The following is a 21,142-nucleotide window of genomic DNA, read 5'->3' on the forward strand; positions in this document are numbered from 1 at the left end:
ACTCTTAGCATATCACTTCACTAAATCCTGGGCAACTGAGCAAGACCGTGTCTCAAAAAGGCTGGCCATTGAGGCTGGCAGATCACCTGAGGGTCAGGAGTTGGAGACCAGCCTGGCCAACATGGCGAAACCCTGTCTCTACTTAAAAAAAAAAAAAATGTTGCCAGGCGTGGTGGCGCTCACCTGTAATCCCAGCTACTCGGGAGGCTGAGGCAGGAGAACCACTTGAACTCGGGAGACCAAGGTTGCAGTGAGCCGAGACGGCACCATAGTACTCTAGCCTGGGCGACAGAGCAAGACCCCATCTCACCAGAAAAAGCCTGATCTTTCACTTTGGGCCTGATAGCAGCTTGACTGGAAGTTTGCTCCTGCAGTTCTGAGATTCTGGCCTTTTCTTTTGTCCCAGTGCTACTTTTGGGGTGAGGGCTTCCTGTTCTTCAGGTTCCATCCTCAATCAGTTGAGAGTCTGACTGGAGTATCCAAGGTGCGTTGAGGAATGAGGCACAGCCCTGGGCTGCTTAACTCATCCAGCCTGGCCAGCAGCCTTTGAGGTGTGGGGCCTAGGTCAGCCCAGGGAGCAGAGTTGGAAGAAGGGGGCAGGGCCCTAACTAGGCTGCGATTCATCAGGGCAGCTTGCGCTGGTGGCTTCCGAAGGCCCTGGTTTGGGGATGGGTATGGCAGGAACAGCCTGAAGACGGTGGGTGGAGAAGGTGCCTGAAGTGTTGAGAGCTCTGCAGGTGACTTGGGCCCTTCATTTCAATATTGGAGAGATTGCTACCTGCTAGGCGCTATTCAAGCACTGGGAATTGGCTAAACAAGACGACCCTTACTGTCATGGAGCTCACCCCTAGATTAGAAAACTAAGCCGAGTCACATGCCAAGTGCTAGGAAATACAAGAGCGGGAATAGTGAGGGAGTTATGATAACTAAGTTTGAAGGGAAAGTCCTCTGATAAGGCGACATTTGAGCAAAGACCTGGAAATGAGATATGCCTCTTCCAGGCGCACCGTGTGTCCCGGTTAGGTCTTAGAAGTCTTTGGCCTGGGGACTGGCTGGAGGTCTGGGTGGCCGCCATCCCTGACTTCCTCATTGTTCCACGACCCTGGATCGCCTTCCTTTCTCGGTCCTCCCGAGGACCGGATGCCTCTCCTCTCCCTGGCATGTGTGGAAGAGATGGACCGCTCCTCGGATAAAGCACATCACACAGGCCGTACGATTAGAAATCAGATGGGGGAGAGAAACGAACAGGTCAACCAAGCGGGGGCGAGGAGCGGAAAGGGAGGAGCCGTCGGGGGCGGGACAGATAACCCGCCCTCCGGAGGGGCGCGCCGCCGCCGCTCCCGCTCCGCTCCGCTCCGCCAGGGGCCGCTGTGGGCTCCCAAGTAGGTTCAGCTCGCCCGGGGCCCGGCGGAAGCGGCTCTCTGGCCTAAGCTTAAATAGGCCTCGCTTGTGCTTCCGGTTTCCTCTTTCACTGAGGACCCGCCGACATGGTAGGTGTTTTGGCCCGAGGCCGCCATCCTCTTCAATCGTCCTCCATCTGCAGTTTCCCGCGGTCCCAGCCCACAAAAAGAGGCCCTGGGCCGGGCGGGCGCCGGACCCTGTCAGGCTGGAGCGCAGCGGGCCGGCGGCTTCCGCACTGAGCCTGGCGCCCGCACTGCCCAAGCGGGCCCTCTCCGGCTCAGCGCCCCCGGCAGCCTCCAACCACTCCCGCTGGGGCTCGGCGTCGCACTCTTCCCAGAAGGTTGCGATGGCTCGTGAGTGATCCTGTCCTCTCCACCCGCAGGGCCGCGTTCGCACCAAAACCGTGAAGAAGGCGGCCCGGGTCATCATAGAAAAGTACTACACGCGCCTGGGCAACGACTTCCACACGAACAAGCGCGTGTGCGAGGAGATCGCCATTATCCCTAGCAAGAAGCTCCGCAACAAGATAGCAGGGTGAGTTGGGGCTCCCGCGGCCTGTTTGTGTGCTCTGCCGCCCTCCGACTCGGGAAGAGACTGTGCCGTGGTGGTTTCATTAGCCTGAGCCTCCCTAGTGCCCCGGAGAAGGGCTGGAACTTGGCGTGTGCAGGATTTCTGTTGTCAAGTTAGGCTTGTGTCATGACTGGCCGCGGTGACACTGGGTCGAAGGTAGCCATCGTCAGACCTCTTTCCTTGAAGCTACGTTGCTTTTAGGTGTCAGCTTTTTTTGTTTTTTTTTTTTTGAGACAGAGTCTTGCTCTGTCGTACAGGCCGGAGTGCAGTGGCGCGATCTGGGCTCACTGCAACCTCCACTTCCCGGGTTCAAGTGATTCTCCTGCCTCATCCTCCCGAGTAGCTGGGATTACAGGCGCGCGCCACCACCCCCGGCTAATTTTGGTACTTTTAGTAGAGACGGGGTTTCGCTGTGTTGGCCAGGCTGATCTGGAACTACTGGCCTCAGGTGATCCGCCTGCCTCGGCCTCCCAAAGTGCTGGGATTAACAGGCATGAGCCACTGCGCCCGGCTAGGTGTCAACTTTTAATGCGTTCTTTACAGTTGCACTTACTGTTCCAGAGATTTATAGGAATATGGATCCGAAGAATAGTGCCAAAGTCAATGTATTAATTGCTTAGTTATGTGAATTTGAAATTGTAAGAAAAAAAATGAAGTCGTGAAGGGTAGTGAAACTATGGTGGAGGGCGGTCTTGATCACGATGAAGGAGAGTTTGAATAGAGTGAGAAACCAAAGGGAAGGAATGCTCAGGCCATTGGGGGTTCTATGTGTAGGAGGTCCCAGGATAGTGAGTCCTCTCCCTTCTCACTGGAAAAGAATTAAAGTGGGTACTTAAATCCACACATGCTGGGTACTAGCTGGGAACTGATTCATCTTCTCACTGTTCTCTTTGGCCATGTGTGCTTTGTAGCTATGTCACGCATCTGATGAAGCGGATTCAGAGAGGCCCAGTAAGAGGTATCTCCATCAAACTGCAGGAGGAGGAGAGAGAAAGGAGAGACAATTATGTTCCTGAGGTAAACTTTGTGGATATTTGGGCCTCTGGCTAATCCTCAAATGATAAAGCTGTGGGTTCCTGGCTTCCAAAGGGACTTCAGCTGAATCTGAGACCTTTTATCCATACATTCTATAATCAGCTGTAGGTGCCCATAGGCCTCCTGTCAGTTTTTTATTCTCCATTCTACTCTTTCCAACCAGTTAAGTCTATTCTGTAGTTCATTGAGAGCCCTTAATGTTGATTTGATGACTGCTGTTGTGTCACCTGTTCTGATTCTTTGCCCCTAGTATAGTATTCTTTGATGTAAACACAGACTTAATGTTCTGAATACTGAGTAGATGTAATGTGGGCATAGGAAGGTAAGAGCAGAAGAACCGGTCGTTGGGGTCTATAATACTGTAAGACTGCTCACCTCCTGAGAGGAATGCTATATCCTTGTTTGCCCCCTCTCCCATGTTTAAGAGCCTGGGGAAAGGAGAGGTGAGCGATGACCTCATAGATTGGTATTTTCAGCCTACCTCGTTCCCTTCTAGGTCTCAGCCCTGGATCAGGAGATCATTGAAGTAGATCCTGACACTAAGGAAATGCTGAAGCTTTTGGTAAGTGTTTGCTGGATTCCTAAAATGGTATTTCCCTGGTCAAAAACCATTCAGTAGTTCTTATTATCCAAGGGCACCTGGCTAGTAAGTGGCAGCAAAGTTGGAAATCTCATCTAAACTTCTAGCCAGTAAACTGGACTGCTTTCATAGTGGGTATAGCAAAAGTTGTTTGCATTGAGTTTGCTCACCACAAGATTGTAATTCTGAAATGCAGTGGCTTCCAGGACGCCCTTTCCCTCTCAGCTGCTTCTGTTCTTGGTTTTATGGCTGGCTTATGTTGCCCCCTGGCCGTGCCCCACCCCCCACCTTGTGTCAGCCCTTATTCTGTGTCCTTATTCTGCCTGCTTTTCTTTTGAAGTAGCATTCTTTGGGGTCTCCATGCTCACCACTCAGAAATGAGCTGCGGTCCATTTCCAGATACTTACAAGGCGCTACTTAACGTAGTTCACGAGTATCTTCGTTGCACTTGGATGTTTCTTCTGTAGCTTGTTTTAGTCCTTTTGCATACTTGGGTGAAAGCATGGGCTTCAAAATACAGTGGGTGGTTGCTGATTTTGAACAACTTCATTTTTCCTATTTTTATGGTCATTAAATTTTTGAAACATTAAAAGAGATAAAGAGATAATAGCAAAATGAACTTCCCTATAACTTCCCAGCTTCAGAAAAACATCACCAGTACAGCTACAGCCCGCTGTGGATCTCTTCCTCCTGAAATAACCACTGTGCTGAATGCAGCTTTTTTGTTGAAACTAAAATGGGTTTTTGAGAACCAAATAGGAAAGTTCTACAAATAAGTTGGACCCTTTGGCTTCTTGCCCCGCCCACCAGCCTGAGCTTGTGTGGGGGCAGGGTCTGCTCTTGCCTCCCTCCCTTCTGCTTGGTGCCTTGTGTACTTCTCCCCCCTCCCCTCCCCAATTTGATTAGATTGGTGATAGGTCTTACCTGGGGCTGGTCCTGGAAAGTAGCACTGTGTATTCTCAAAGGGATAGAATTCTGCCTTAAAAGGCATTTGGCAATGTCCAGATACATTTTTGGTTGTCATAGCAAGGGCATACCTGCTAAATTCTAATGGGTAGAGGCCAAGGAACTTGCTAAACTTACTGCAGTGCACACGACAGCCCCCATAACAAAGAATGCCCATCCCAGGATGTCTACATTGCCAAGATTGAGAAATGGTGTTTTAGAGTGATTGACAGGAAGGGGTTGTGAAAACATGGAGGAAAAATGGAGTGGTATGTTGGGTAAAAGTCATAGATGGAGTTGTAAGTGGGGGTGCCACATGGTCAGGTGTGTGTTGAAGCATTGAGGTCCCTGGTGGTTCTTAGAGTAAATGATCCTTCAGGTCTCCTAGACCCCTTGAGAGTGCTGTGGCTCTAGGGTCAAGAAGGCTGTCTGTTTCTTCTGGGGTCCACTCGCATCTCACCAGTAACTGCTCACACTGAATCCATTTTGTCGTTCCAGGATTTTGGCAGTCTATCCAACCTGCAGGTCACTCAGCCTACAGTTGGGATGAATTTCAAAACGCCTCGGGGCCCTGTTTGAATCAATGCTGTATTATTTTCAATAAACCTGGCACAACAGCCTTGCCTGTGTCATCTTTGCAGTTGTGTGTGGGAAAAGGCACGAGCTCTCAAGGTGACTCATCAGCTGGCACTTGCCTGGGACTTGAGTGCTCCTTCATCTGGTCTATGAAGAGTGGTTCACCGGAGTTTTTAGTAAGGGAGCAAGGGCAAGCCTGGAACTGTGGGGAGTGGTCTGCAGTGTGAGCCTGGAAAGCTGCTTTGCTGACAGCTCCACCCTGCTTGCCTAGGTCTTTGATCTTCTCCTCCTGGGTGCACACAATTTGGGCCAACTTGCCCTCCTCGCGAAGGTAACAACGGGATTACCACGTGTATTAGGGTAGGACTTTGTGTCAGTGGGAGGTATGATGCATGGTGTCTTTGTGTCTGTTCAATGTTAAGTGCCTAGAATATAAGATCTCAACAAATATGTGGGAAGATCAGTGATAACAGATACTTCAGCCTAACCCGAGGCGGAGCTCACCCGCTGCAGCCTGTATAGACTACCCTGGACTCAGCGCATGGACTCTGGAGGCCGTGAGTTAAACTGCGTCTGCATGTGCGCGTGCATGCATCAGAAGCTGGGCTGCCCTTGGTCGGTTCATGCCCTTACATATGAGAAACATAGTGGGCTGTGTGTGTGTGTGAGAGAGTCACAGAAGCTGGGCCGCCCTTGGTTCATGCCCTTGGATATGAGGAACGTTGTGGGCTTTGTGTTTCTCCAGTGAGAGAAGGAGCTGTTGCAAGGCCAAGCTTAGCTGGACATGTGTCCAAGATAACGGGCAGGGCACGGTGGCTCACACCTGTAATCCCAGCACTTCAGGAGACGGGCGGGAGGGATTGCTTGAGTTGGAGGCCAGCTTGGGCAACATAGCAAGACTTTTCTACCGAAGGAAAAAAAAAAGGGTAGAAAATTAGCTGGGCATGGTGGTGTACAAGTGTAGTCCAGCTACTCGGGGGGTGGACGGCAGGTGGCCTAAGCTTTGGAGGTGGAGGTTGCAATGAGCTGAGATCATGCTACTTCCAATACAATCTAGGTGACAAAGTGAGAACCTGTCTCAAGACAGCCAGGAAGGGGCAAAGCTGTAGCCTTGGAGTGATTCTTACATATCTACTTCGGTCAAGCAGATAAAGCAGACATTTTTAATGTGTTTTGCAACTTAATATGTGTATAATTTCAAGCAGAGAAGTTGCAAGAATAGTACAAAGAATACCCAGGTTTACCAGTTCACATTTTGCCCCAATTGCTTTATCATATTCTTTATATATATATGTATATACACACAACTTTTTTTCTGTTCCACTTGAGGTTAAGTTGGAGATGTGCCCATTTACCCCCAAATATTTCAGTGTTATTTCCAGAACATTATTTTATGTAACCATAATACAATGGTCAAAATCAGGAAGCGTAACATTGATACAATACGATATAATTCAGTCCTTGGTCACAGTCACAAAATGTGAAAAGTTGTGGTTGATTTATTTTGTCCTTCAGTTTGGCCTTGAGTAGCTGGGACCACAGGTATGTACCACCATGCCTAGCTAATTTTTTAAGTTTTTGTAGACATCTCCTATGTTTCCCAGGCTGGTCTTGAACTCCTGGCCTCAAGTGATCCTCCCATCTCAGCGTCCCAGAGTGCTAGGATCACACTAGTGTGTAAACCATTACACTCAGTCATGTACTCAATATCTGTTAACCTGTTAGCCGATTTTTGGCTATCCTGTCCCCCTTACTCTTTCTCACCTCTAGTCTAACTAGATCTGGTAAGATCTAACTATTATAGATCTTACCACATGCAAAATAAGTATGTGAGGTGATGGAAATGTTAATTAACTGTTTAGTCACCTCACAAAATATGCATATATCAAAACATCACATTGAATGCTGTAAATACACACAATTTTTATCAATTATACTTGAGTAAAAATGGAGGAAGAACATAATGTTAAAACAACAAAAAAAATTGCAAAACCTAAAGAAAATCATTAATCCTGTCCAAACTAGGCTTTTACAAATGAGATCACTGAAGTGCAGCAAGGTGAACTGACTTGTCTGATCTTACACAGCAAGTCACCAGCAGAACTTGACCTGAAATCCAAAGCCAAACATTTTCTATTACCTCCAGGTCCTTCAGTCCAGCCCTCCTGGGGCTCTGCCTGGGGAATCGGTATTAGTGACAAAGGGAATACAGAGGAACATGCCTAGAGCTCTCCACTTAGATTGACATTCACACTGTGCCAGGACATCACAAGAAACAGTGCAGTCCAAGAGTGCTCGCTCCGACCCTTTTCCCGCCTCCCCATCCTCTCTCATAACCAACTTCAGCTAAAAGTTCTGAGAAGAAAAGGGTATCTTAGATGACACTCACCAGGGTGTAAATGATTCACAATATGATTTTTATTTTATAAAGACATAACTCCAAAAACAATGCAGTCTTTTTTTTTTTTTTTTTTTTTTTTTTTTAAGACGGAGTCTTGCTCTGTCACCAGGCTGGAGTGCAGCAGCGCAATCTCGGCTCACTGCAACCTCCGCCTCCTGGGTTCAAGCAGTTCTTCCACCTCAGTCTTCCGAGTAGCTGGGACCACAGGCATGTGCCACCACGCCCAGCTAATTTTTTTGTATTTTTAGTAGAGACGGGTTTTCTGTGTTGGCCAGGATGGTCTCCTATTCTTGACCTTGTGATCCACCTGCCTCGGTCTCCCAAAGTGCTGGGATTACAGGCGTGAGCCACCACATTCAACCCAACAATACAGTCTTATATGGATCAATATTAGATTTCCTTGGTGCTCTTTGTATTTTGCAACTATTGCTCAAGCTGGAGACCCAACGAGTTCTAGGTTCCAGTTTTCAGCTGAGACTGAGCACATCACTGGCCCACTCCAATCCTATATCCCTGTTTTATAATCACCTATTTCCCATCAATTGCGAGGCTGGAGAGAAAAGTGCACACTCTGTGCCTGATACATAGTAGGAGCTTAGTACGCTTAAGTTGTCCTGCTTCCCCACTATCCTAACGTATTAAGGGAAAGAAAGAGATGTGGGGAGTGGCACCCAGGAGGCTCCAGCTGTGTGCGCCACAATCCTACCCAAAGAAAATTCTGAATTAGGCCTTCATTTCCTGTCTACAGAATGAGACAGGACAAGATTGGGTAAGAAGAGGAGGAACTTGGCTTTGTTGGTTTAAGCTAGGCCCGTCTGATTCTGTAACATCAGTTTCGCTGCCTGGTCCAGGCTTCGGTGGTCTGAATGTCTTTTGGCCAAGTCCAAGGCTGTCCAGGCCCCGGTGGGGAGGCCGGTGGTGGGTAGTGGGATGGGGAGAAGCAGTTGCCCCATGTGACCTGCAGGTGGCAGCAGAGCAGCGCAAGAGCCGAGGGTTCGGCTCCAGCCTTCCAGAAGACAAGGGCAGAGCTGGGTAGGGTGAGGCAGAGGTGGTGCACACTGCTCCGCTGAGGATCAGCCTACATCCGTTTGAAATAGACACATGGGTCTTCTGGCTAATTTTCCTCTCTTTGGTAGGGTGATCACGTGACTTACCCAACTACAGACATTTCAGGGAGTGAAAGGGACATTATAATAACTGCACTGGGACAGCAGACATAACCTTAAGCTGCGCCTTGCAAACCAGAACATGTGGTCACCCTACCCTCTGGACACTTCTCAAATTCCTGGATTCAAGTGATCCTCCCCTGTCTGCCCCCTGAGTGACTGGCATCATAGGTGTGCACCACTGTATGCACACCCACATACACAAACATGCATGTGGACACACACATGTATACACACAGAAACATGCACATAGCCACACAAATTCATTAGATATACATCTACACCAACACGTGTGTACACACACATATACACACCTTCCTTCCATCTTCTGTTCAGGACTCGGGGCTCTCAGAGAGGGGAAAGAGTATTGCACTGTGGCTGAGGTGGGTGAATCACCTGAGGTCAGGAGTTCAAGACCAGCCTGCCCATCATGGTGAAACCCCATCTTAAAAAAAAAAAGGGGGGCCGGGTGCGGTGGCTCAAACCTGTAATCCCAGCACTTTGGGAGGCCGAGGCGGGTGGATCACGAGGTCAAGAGATCGAGACCATCCTGGTCAACATAGTGAAACCCCGTCTCTACTAAAAATACAAAAATTAGCTGGGCATGGTGGCGCGTGCCTGTAATCCCAGCTACTCAGGAGGCTGAGGCAGGAGAATTGCCTGAACCCAGGAGGCGGAGGTTGCGGTGAGCCAAGATCGCGCCATTGCACTCCAGCCTGGGTAACAAGAGTGAAACTCCATCTCAAAAAAACAAAAAACAAAAACAAAAACCAAAAAAAACAGTATTGCACCATGAGTCAAGGATCGACGGTGCAAATTTGCCCAAATGTCTTTCCTCTTCCTCTTCCTCATCATCAGTGCTTTTTATCCCAGACCAAACTAAGCTTTTTTCTAGAGTTCTACAATTTACAGTTAGTAAACAAGAGTGGTTCTCAATAACGCAATCTCAGGACTAGCAGCACCCGCAGTACCTGAGAACTTCTTAGAAATGCAAGTTCTCAGGCCCCACCCTGGGCCTGATGAATCAGAAACTCTAGAGTAGGGCTTGGCAATCTGTGCTGCAGTCATCCCTCCAGGTGTTCAACAACCTCTGGCATGCAGCAGGTAGAAAACCTGTTTCCTTCTGTAGGTCCAAAGACAGGGATGCTCTATGTTCTGTCTTGATATGAAATAATGACATTCAATTAAAAAACAGAAATCTCTTTACTGCTCCCACCCTCCATCCAATGTGTTTTCTTTTTATGAGTTCAATCAGAAAACAAGGGGCAGAAGAGATTTAGTCTAAAGAGTGTATTTATAAATATCAGTTCTCATCCAGCCTGATCTCATGTAAAACCATTTACATCCTCTTACATCTAAAGTTTTAAAGAAGTATCCGCACAATGTAAATATCAGGCACAGGAGGAGTTCTGTAATAAAACACTAAATAGATCAGAATGTTCAAACTTACTAGAGAAGAAAAGTGAAATCATTGTCAATATTTTCAAATTGCATTCGACTTAAACTGGAAATTTAAGTTTTGAATTTTTTTCACCTTCAGACTTCCAAGTTAATAGAATTAAACCAGAGGACTCCATTCTTTCAAAGCCTCTAGCCAGGCAAAGTTTTACTGTATTACTTCTTGCTTTCAATGGATATAAAGCAGACTCCTAGTAAGCACATTTTGTATACTGTAAAAACAAAACGAGAGAGAGAGAGAAAGTGAAATGACCAATTACTTACTGGGAGAGTTTTTGCAACTCCAATGACAGATCAAAAATGTTTGTATCCTTAGCCTATTAAGAAATCTTTTAACTTAGAATAAAACAAATGATTTTCAACAGAAAATGGGCAATAGAAATACAGGCATTTCCCACAAGAATAAAAATTCCCCAGCCTGGGAGGAAAGCAGCTGGGTGGGACGGCTAGTTCTCCATTCCTGTAGTTCTCCCAGAGCCTGGGAGAATATGGGGAAATCAAGGCAGATGCAACATGGGACAGCAAAGGGCAGTAATTCTCAGCCCTGGCTACACGTTGCCATCATCGGGTGAGTTCAGAAAACTCCTAGTGCCCAGGCTGTCCCCCAACCAAGTGGCTCAGAATCCCTAGGGTGGGGCTTGGGCATCAGAATGTTGTCAAGCCTCCAGGTGATGCCAAGCACTCCAGGTGCAGCCAGGTCGAAAACCATTGGTGTATGGAGCCCTCTCCTGAGACTCACCATACCTCACTGTTTGTTCTGAGGCAGGGTTTCACTCCTGCTCCGACTCCAGTCTTGGTAACACATGTGAAATGTTATGCAAATCATGGCCCTGCCTTGGGGAAAAGAGCAGTCTGGGAAAGTTTCTTCAAGGTGGCGTGACTTCCGTGCGGTCTGGGGCATGACTGAGATAGGCTTACAGGGCGAGGAATGGGAGGGTATCTGGGTAAAGAGCTGCCGTGTGGGCAGAGGTGTGTGGGCCGCATGGAGGACAGCCACTGGCCAAAGCAGGGAAAGAGACAGAATGAGGAGGAGCTCTATGGGGAGGGCGAGGCCTAGGGTGAACCTTCAGAGTCCAGAGTTTGACTTGTTGGGGCTCTATCCTGTAGGTCTTAAGGAGCGGTGGAAGGCTTGTAGGTGGAGAAATGACAGCTGGACGTTAGTGAGCAAGTCCTGTCTCCATGAGCAGCATGGGTGGTCCTCTGAGCATGCCAGGCACGCGTGGGCAGCCAGCTGGTGCAAATGCCTCTGTGTGTGGGTGAGCTTCTGTGCTGTGACTCTGCCCATGTGTGTGCTTCAGTGTGCCGAGTAGCTGCACACCCATGACCCGTGTTGCATGTGCCGGCCAGTGTGGGTGCTGGGCACCACGAGGTGGAGGGCAAGGAGGTGTGTCGTTTGTGGTATCTGTGGGCACGTGTGTTAGCGTGTGCATGCGGGCCATGTGGCCCCACGGCGCGTCTGTGCACACCTGGATGTTTGCATGTGTCCCCTCCAGGCCTGCCGCACCCATGCGTGGGAGCTGTCATGTTGGTTTCATGCTGTCTTTCAGAATCACTATCAGTGACCTCTGAGGAGCGTCAGCCACGGCGGGCACACGCCTCGCTGCCTGCTGCGTGAATGGTGTGTCTGCCCCGCTGCACCAGCTCCACACAGGGGACAAACCTGGGACCTAAGAGCCGGGCTCCCGGCCCCTCCCTTCTGGAGCTGCAGACTTTCTCTTTCTTTTTTCTGTCCTCATGCTGCTGTCTCTCTCAACTCCCTTCTCTGTGAGCCTCGGCACTCAGTGCCACTGCCCAGGGCCTCCGTGACTGAGCCTGGGGCTCTTGGAACAGGCTCTGTGCTCAAGCTGGCAGATGTGGGTGCTCTCCGGAGCCACCACAGTGGGCAGAGAGCTCGTGGTTTATGGTGTGGGGTCCAGGAGCTTGGAGGGGGCTGGACTCTGAGGCAGCCAGTGGCCCAGGAACGTCCTCCTGGGCACGCTGTGCCTGTCGTGCATTCTGAGTCATGCTGCCAGTGCAGGGCATCCAGCTCCCGGCCTTGGAGTGCCGAGAGCCAAATCCACTGCAGAGCGGGTGCTAGTCAGGGTCCCACCTCCTCTATCTGCTGGTAATAATCCAGTGGTGATCTCGGGTAAAAGCTGGAGAGTCCCATACACACAGTCATCCCACCACACACCTCACAGGCCAGGCAGGACACACGGCTTCCTTCCCTCCCTCCCAGGTGCCATCATGGCTGCCAGTGTGTGACTGAATGCAGATCCCTGGCCCCCCACCAAGTAATGTGGCTAATTAAGAGTGGTAGGATTTCTAGCCTGAGGTTTCCACATGGACGTAAAGTTCTGTTCTTGCCTTTTCTTTTCTGAACTTGCCGCTTTTGCATTCTTTGAGTTCAGTTTAAAGACGGTAATTTTAAGTCCATTTTAAACCTCAGGCTAGAAATTGTACCACTGTTCATTAGCCACATTATTTGGTCTAACACTTTGTCTTGATAATTCTGAAATTGGGTTTATCTGATACATTGATAAATTCGTACAATTTAGAAGAGTCCGTTGAAGTCACCAGGACCCAATATTCGCACTCTTTCAGTGAATGCAGGCAAATCTGTTATTCCATCTGTACAATCATATTATTGCTCTGTTATTTATTTATTTATTATTTTTTTGAGACAGTATCGTTCTGTCTCCAAGCGCCAGGCTGGATTGCAGTGGGGCTATCTCCGCTCACTGCAACCTCTTCCTCCCTGGTTCAAGCAATTCTCCTGCTTCAGCCTCCCAAGTAGTTGGGATTACAGACCTGCGCCACCATGCCCAGCTATTTTTTTATATTTTTGTAGAGACTGGGTTTCACTGTGTTGGCCAGGATGGTCTTGTCGTCTCGATCTTCTGATCAAGAAGGCCGCCTCGGCCTCCCAGAGGAGGCCTTTTCACTCTTTTGGTGAATGCAGGCAAAATTGTACCACTGTTCATTAGCCACATTATTTGGCCTAACATTTTTTGTTGATAATTGTGAAACTTGGTTTATCTGATACATTGATAAATTCGTACAATTTGGAAGAGTCCGTTGAAGTCACCAGGACCCAATATTTGTACTCTAGGGTGCAAATATTCGATCTGTACAATCATATTATTGCTCTGTTGTTAATGGCATATTTATGAAAGTATGAGAAGGCCAAATGCTAAAAATGGAGACGGTCTAGTAACTAGAAATGCCCACCCCAGGAAGCACACATACATATCTCCCTACATCCTAATCATGGGCCTTATTTTGGAACAAAAGCATTAGAACGTCATGAAGTTTTAACTGTTTATTCTTTCTCAAGCATCATAAAGTTATGAGGTAGGCTATGTATCACTGAAATAATTCATTCAGAATGTATAGGCACATTACCATAAATATTGCACAAAATATGCCTCTGACTAAAACCAAGAGATATAAAAAGATATTTAAAAACATATTTCACGCTTCGTAAAGAATTTGGGGAGGAGACAGAACTCTGTGATTGCATAGACACTTTTCCTGATAATAGTCAACGATAGGAGCCTTTGATTCCTCAGAAATCATCCCTTTTTAGGTTACTGAAAATGAGTACAGCTGCTGCAGCTCATAGTGCAATATCTTCATGAGCCCAGAGCACAGGAAAACCCTAAGGGAACTACCATAGTACAGCGCTCATTCTTGGCTGGGGAACCAATGAAGCACACTCTATTATTCTGCACACACCTGCCAGAGTAGGCCACTTTCTCCTGTGAGATTTAAAAAGCTCCCCAAAATGTTATTACTCCCATCCCAAAGACACAGAAAACGGAGGAAAGGCTGTTTCCATTTCTGGGCCTTTTAGCAACTCTCAATGTCAGCACTCACAGTGGCATGTTACAAAGTAACAGACAGTGCACACTTGAGGGCAAACCACCTACTGAGCTAATTCAGAGCTCACTGTGATTAGGATCGGATCAACTGTGATAGCAGAACATAAATTGTATCTGAATTCCGTAATAAGTATACATGCGGCAATAACATTTAAAAAGCATGGCATCCTATTCCAAACCAGCAAAAGAGTTTGGTGTAAAGAGTGGGTCTTTGTGTGTTTGAACTCCCACCACGTAAGGCCAAACTCGATATGCATGCTATTGACCTACAATTATCAAAACAGAAAAACGCTAAATTAATAATTAATGCTAAACTTATAAACAAAGAAATGTATAAATGAGAAACACAAAGAATCATGAGTGGCTTTAACATCCAGATAAAGTTAATGAATTGTGTAGATTAACACCATAACTTTGTTTTGGTTTTCAAATTTCTTGCCCAGCTCTTAGAAGATGGTGATGCTGATCTCCCTGTTCTTGGCAGCCTGGTAAAAAAATGGCACATAGGGGTTTCTGCCCAAGCCTGGGTGCTCCTGGAAGGTCTTCATTTCACAAGGCGGCTGCACGATGTTTCCTACAGTGGGGTTGCCCTGGGCAGAACGCTCCCCGGTGTCTCTTGCAGGCTCCATGCTGTCTGCGAGGCTCACCTCACAAAGATCTTTGGAGAGAGGGAGGTGGGGATCTCAGCTCGGGGTGAGTCTCCCCTGCTTCCGCCTGCCCACCCCGCCTGGAGGCTCCACTCACCACCCTCCTTGTTGACAGTCCCAAGCTGCTGGGGGGCTGGGGCCCCTGGAGCAGGCTCATCAACATGGTTCTTGGCAGTGGCCAGGAATTTGACATGACCCTCCTTGTCACCCAGAATTGGAAACACCGGCTCCTGCAGCTGCAGCTGGAGAGAGGGGTGCTCAGCTGCCACGCTGTGCCAGCACCCATACTCATGCCCACTCCCAACCCCCTCAGCCCGCAGAGATGCTGCTCGCCTTACCTTTATCTCCCGCTTTTCCTCCTCCTCCTGGTGCCGGGACTCTGGGACTGCCCTCTGCGGCTCATATGATTTGATGTCCTTTCCTGCGAGAGGACAGGGCTCAGACAGGCTCGACGCTGGGGACCCTCCGACCACCCTGCAGCTCCCCCTGCCGTGCCCTGGCCTCCCGCTCACTCATCGTGTCTGTCTCTCCAGAGAGCCTGACGAATAGAAGCTCTAGTTTCTCCACCCGCTCCTTCAGGTCCACCTTCTCCTTTCGGAGGGTCCTAAAGCCGCTCTGAAGTAAAAATAATGAGGTCACCTCTCAGCAGTGACCTGCCCCGCTCCCATCCTTCTTGGCCTATGCCAGGACTCACCTGCAGCTTCTCTATGGCTCCCTGCAGTGCGTGATTGGTCTCCCTACACAAAGACTCACTCTCAGTCCCTGGGGCTGGGGCTGCGGCCACTGCCTCTGGCTCCTGCACCGAGGCCACCGGGTGAGCCAGGTGCTGGTAGCGCACCCTTTGTTCCTGCTCCTCCTGGGCACTGGCCCCAGCCGAATTGAAAAATGCCACCTGAAGGCAAGAGGTGAACGTTCTTGTAGGGGCACACACAGAACAAACGGGCACGGAGGTGGGGTGCAGCCCCTTCCCGTGGGGCCTCAGAGAATGCACTGTCGGTCACAGGTGAAATGGTGCCTGAGCACTGGCTCCCGGAAGAGGTGAGTGTCCAGAGAAATCAGAAGGTCAGGAAACCAAGAGCATAAGGGGGTCTGGGAGGGACCACAGAGGAAGGGGGCAAAGGAGGGGCAGGGGGAGTCAGGCTCACCACGGCCTCTCGGCTCTCCAGGGCCTCTGCAATGCTGGGCCGAGGCACCTCGTCCTCCTCCTTGCTGTCCACATGTCCTCCTCCATCTCCTGTGGGGGGTGGCCAGAGGGGTCCGCACACAACCCAACAAGGGAGGTGCCACTGTGGGCCCACCTCCACCCTCACCGTGTGACCCTGAGCCAGCCCCTAACCACACAGGAATTAGCTGCTGTACTTTCTCTACTTTTGAGAACCAAGATGTTTCTCTACTGTCCAGGCACAGTCCCGCTACCAATCGGTGTGGGAGTTCTGACCCACTCCCTTTCTGATCTGGGCCAGTTCACCTGCCCTTAGGCAACCTGTGACCCCCACTTCCAGGAGGTCACCATATTGATGCCAAACTTAGTGCGGACACCTGGTCAGTGTCATGAGCAGCTGTTCTAAAGGTCTCTTCCAACGCCTCAATCCTATGCTGCTAAGAGTCCCCCCTTCCTCTTGGGGGGCTCTCTCTTCCTCTGAGTGGTGTCCCATACCTTCCCCAGGAAGAGTCGTGAGGCTCAGCTGGTTCTGTGGCTGCTCGTTCTCCTGGGTGGCAGCTTTCAGGTGCTCCTAAGGGGCCAGGAAAGGAAGCGAGAAGGCACAGAGGTTGCCAGGTCATCCCCCTCGGGGCCCCATCCTCAGCAACTCGTCCTTCTTCCCACCATTTAAACTACAGGCCACAGACTGGTGGAAAAGCAGAGGGAGCCAACCACCGTCTGCTAAGTGTGCTGCGCACCTAATGCTTTCCACATAGCATCACATTTAATGCTCAGCACCTCCACAAGGAAAATACTAACTTCCTTTTGAAATGAAAGAAACAGAGGCTTAGAGATGTAAAGAAGTTCAGTGGTGACGAGCGGAAGCGACGCCAGAATCCAGTTTGAGTCTAAGAAGCCTTTTTTGTGTGAGACAGAGTATCACTCTGGATGCTCTGGAGGGCAGTGGTGCAATCTCCGCTCACTGCAGCCTTCACCTCCTGGGCTCAAGGGATTCCTGTGCTCAGCCTACCGAGTAGCTGGGATTACAGGCATGTGCCACCATGCCTAGGCTAAGGAGCCTCTTATACAACCGCCTCTTTTCCTGTGACTGGGGGCTCCACGCCTCTAGCTGGGATGATAATGTGTAGACCTGGGAGGAGCCCAGGGCTACCCACCTCTAAAAGTGAGAGGGCAGAAAGCAGGAAACGGTGACAGGACTGTCTGAAGGGTGCTGGGGTCACCTGCCCTCAGGCTGGAGCTGCCTTTGGCTTCGCCCCTCCCCTACCCAGAAGCTGCTGCCGGCCTCCCAGCCCTTCTCGGATGGGACAGAGGTTCCCGTCACCTTCTGGTTGTGCAGCTCCTCCTGCAGCTCCTGTATCTGCTGCACCAACTGCAGTGCGTTCTTTCTCTCGTTGTTCTGGACAGAGAGAAGCAATCAGCGGACACCCACTGCAGCCAGAGACCTCAGAACTGGGTGTCTGCCTCCCAAGGCACCGGGAAGGGGAGAGACAGGTTAGAAAAGTCAGGCCCTTTCTCCCACAGCCATCAGAGCAGGACTCTGGTTCACAGGTGCCTTTAGAAATACCATTTCACATGAGGGCTACATTCCCCCGTTTTACGGGTGGGGAAACAAAGGCCTGGAGGGCTGGGAAGGACAGGCTCCCCAGGTGGCTCAGCGCACCAGCTCCTCCTCCTGCAGCCGCGTCCTCTCTTTCTGCTCCTGCAAGGACTGCTCCTGCTGCCACAGCCTTGTTTTCTGCTCAGAGCTCAGGCGATTCAAGTTCTCATTGGTTTTCACCTGAGCTTGCAACTGCTCTGTCAGACTCTGCAGGTTTTTCCTCAGGAGGTTGGTCTCAAATTTTAGCTGTTGTTCTGCCACCAAGGGCCCTACTGGGGGCTCAGGACGAGGGGCTTCAGCTGAAAAAGGAAGCAGAATATAAGGGCCTCTGGATTCTAAAACAAAACAAAACAAAACAAACCACCACCCTCCTTTTGGCGCACAGCTCCTTTCACGCTCCCTAAACTTGGCCTCACTGCGGACGACTCTTTGCGCCCGACGGTAGCCAGACTTCCAAGCCACTTTCAGATAGAGAGCACTGTGGGTGGCTGACAACGGGCACTCCTCCCTCTTGGCTGATGGGGACACTGAGGCTCATGGAGATGAGAAGACTTGCCATCTCCTGGCACCGACCTCTTTCCTCTGTCTCAAAGCCCTTCCGTCCACCCACCTCCCTAGCGCATTCTAAACTACATGCTCAGCCCTCTGGTGCCAGTCCTGCTCTCAGGTCATGCCAGCCACATCTTACCCAGCTGGTTCCTGAGGTGGGCAAGGCTCCTTTCCAGCTCCTGCAGGCGATGTGCATCCTGCCTCTTCTCAAGCTTCAGTGTGCGAACCTGCCCAAAGCACGGGGGGAAAGGACCCTGAAGAGAGGGGCTGGTGGCTGGACAGGCTGCCATCTCCCTCTCTGCCCACGTCTACAAAGGCCAGACCCACGGCCACCTCTGGCTGTACAATTCCTATTTCACAGATGCCCAGAAAGATCCAGTGACCTATCTTAAGGTGGGGTCTGAAGGGTCAGGTCTCACCTCCTCTGATATTTTCCGCATCCTCTGCTGCCATCGGAACCTCTCTCCTTTAATATGTTGACAATACTCATCTCTCTCGAGCTGCACTTGGTGAAGTGATGCCATCATCTGTAAAAGTGAACACAGACGTTAGGAAAAGCTGTCACTGGTCCTCACCTGCTCATGGCCACCTGGGGTCATCTTCCTTCCACATCCCTCCCTCTGCAAAGCCTCACCTGTGTCATGTGTGCTTTGAGCAGTGCCAGCTCCTTTCTGGAGCGCTGTAACTGCCGCTCGAGGACTGCTTCACAGCGGTGTGAGGACTGGATGGTGAAGAGTGAGAAGTTTTGATCTGGGAGCCCGGGCCGCTCTGTACAGTACTCCTTAAAGGAGCTGGGGCTAGGCTCAATGTACAACTCGGTCACTAAACATAAAGGCATTTCCAAGCCGGTGGTCTGGTTTTCAAAAGAACTCAGTAAAGTTGGAAGGGACAGGGAAAGAGATCCAAGTGACAGCTGGCTAACACAGGCCCAGAGACAGGAGATAATATGCTACTCTTATTACTCTTCTTACTACCACTGTTTGAACCTTTATGGAGTGCTTCCCAGGTCCTGTGCTAACAATCCCATTTGATGCTCACAACCACCGTATGAGACAGTTACTATGATTTCCTCTATTGTGTAGATAAAAACCACGGAGTGTTAGAGGTTAAGTGCTTGTGTAAGATCACTGAGACAGAGCTGGCATTTGAACGCCCAGATGTATCTGATTCTCTAAGCCCATTTTTCATGCTGGGCATGGAGGCACAGATAGCAAGGGGGAAATTAATCTTTTGTTCAGTTTTTGACAGGAGGATGCATTGACATAGTCCAAAACTCAGAAGGTCCAGAAAGGAAGTACCTCCCAGTCACCTTGTTGCTCTCTCCTGAGTTTTTTACGAGCCCTTGCAGACATGCTTTATGCATATTATAGCACACACACACACACACACACACACGTTTCCTCTCTCTACACAAATGGTAACATACTAAAGGTACTGTTCTGTCCCTTCACAGCACAAGTACCCAATTCCCCACTGAGGACTTCGCCAAGGACACAGATAAGGGGGGGGCAGGCACTTGGCCTCCGAGTTCTGCGTCTAGTGCTCGCTCCCCACAGTGCCCCCTAAGTCACCCACAGCAGCTGACTTGTCCCCAGGCTGCCTCTGACAACCACACACAAAAGCAGGGAGAAATGGCCATGCTGCCTTCTGGGCAGACGCTCCATCCTGCAGAAGGCACCGTTAGGCTCACTCCTCCATCTGGAAGCCAGGGGATGGGGCAGGTGGTTGGACTCACCCTGTCCGCCTTGTCCTGCTGGGCGGAGGCAGCAGACAGAGTCCGCTCCAACTCCCCTCTCTGCTGCACGGCCTCCTGCAGGCAGCCGACCAATTTATTGGACTCCTCTGGAATCAGAGAGATGGAGATGGGGCCCCAAGGACTCCCACTAAAGACCTGTCAAAGCGCCAGGTTGAAGGGTGACGGGGTACCCAGATTCCCACCTTCAAAGTGCCTGGCGGCACGGCCCGTGTGGTATACGGCAGTTTTCAACTGCCCATTCTCAGACGTGAGGCTGTTGATTGTCTGGATGTGACCCTTTGGTAGAAAAGCCAAGCAAGTGCTGAAAGAGAAGGAAAGAAGCATTCTCCGAAGGACAGGAGAGCCCTTCCCACCCTGCACTCACCTCTAACTGCTCCCTTCGCATTTTCTTTTCCTATAGGAAGAGGAAGACAGAGCTCTCTGCAGGGGGAGGCCGAGATGGCACAAGAGACATGCCCCAGGAATGCCACCAGTGCCCCAGGACAGATCCACCCATGGGACCAGGTTCTCAGGGACCCTGTGGGGATGGGGTGGAATCTGAGGGGCGAGCCTTCTTCCCCAGGCTGGAAGTGGGTGAGATGAGACTGGCGCCTCTCCATCTGAATGTCCCCCAAACCCCACAGTCATGTCACGAGCAAACAAATCACATTACTTCTCTCAGCTGTTGTTCCAGGTCTTCCTTCTGTTGTTTCTGTGGAAAGAGTCAATGTGACTGAGGTGGCCCCTCAACTCTATTGTCCACACCAGGAAGTGATATGCAGGGGCCAGGAATGGATTTTGAAGGCAAATTTCTCAGACCCAGTGGGAACCCAAACTGGTCAACTCTCCTCAAGCTCCCAAGGACAGAGAGTCTCTGTTGGTTTTTGCCCACAGCCACAGAACTCAAAGTCGGAATCTGAATTCTCTCGAAAGGACAGTAACATCAACCTCTAGGGATGAAGTTTGAGAAAGGGCCCCCTTGTGTCAGCTTGTGATTTAGAAAACCATTCATTCCATAAATATTTACGGAGCAGATATGGGCCAGGTACGGTTCTTCACAGCAGAGATGCAGGACAGCAAAGGACAGGAGCCCTTGGCCCTGAGGTTTCCATTCTAAGGGGCCTTTAAATCTCCGACTCTCAGAGCTGACAGAGACCTCTGATTTTCTACCTCCTGTGGAAACAGGAGCCCAAGGAGGAGAGGCAGCTCGTTCAGAGTCAAATAGCAAATTAGGGACTGAGTCACAGCAGGAATACAGGGCCCCTGACCACCAGTCAGGCTAGCAATTCCCCGAGAGGTGACAGCCCCAGGGCATGTGTGGCAAAGACCTGAGCAGGGGTGTCTGGAGAAGAGTCGGCAAAGAGGGCAGCAACAGAAGAGCCATGCTGCATGTCCCTGTTGTGGGTCCCTCCAGGTGAGGCCTGGGTGCCCCAGCTCCCCATTTGCCCTTGGCACCA

General features: G+C 50.2%; 1 protein-coding gene and 1 pseudogene across 1 annotated transcript; both read left to right on the forward strand.

The window, feature by feature from the left end:
• Positions 1-1,394: 1,394 nt before the first annotated feature.
• RPS17 (ribosomal protein S17) lies at positions 1,395-5,150 on the forward strand. Its single transcript, XM_010350080.3, has 5 exons — positions 1,395-1,490; positions 1,784-1,935; positions 2,883-2,988; positions 3,503-3,568; positions 5,030-5,150. Exons 1-5 carry the CDS (start codon positions 1,488-1,490, stop codon positions 5,108-5,110), a joined length of 408 nt encoding a protein of 135 aa, XP_010348382.1. The 5' UTR covers positions 1,395-1,487; the 3' UTR covers positions 5,111-5,150.
• A 13,746-nt stretch (positions 5,151-18,896) lies between these two features.
• Positions 18,897-20,724, forward strand: LOC141584709 (uncharacterized; annotated as a pseudogene).
• The last annotated feature ends 418 nt before the right edge of the window (positions 20,725-21,142 follow it).

This window comes from Saimiri boliviensis, chromosome 5, assembly GCF_048565385.1.
Source record: "Saimiri boliviensis isolate mSaiBol1 chromosome 5, mSaiBol1.pri, whole genome shotgun sequence".
In the NCBI taxonomy this organism is placed as follows: domain Eukaryota; kingdom Metazoa; phylum Chordata; class Mammalia; order Primates; family Cebidae; genus Saimiri; species Saimiri boliviensis.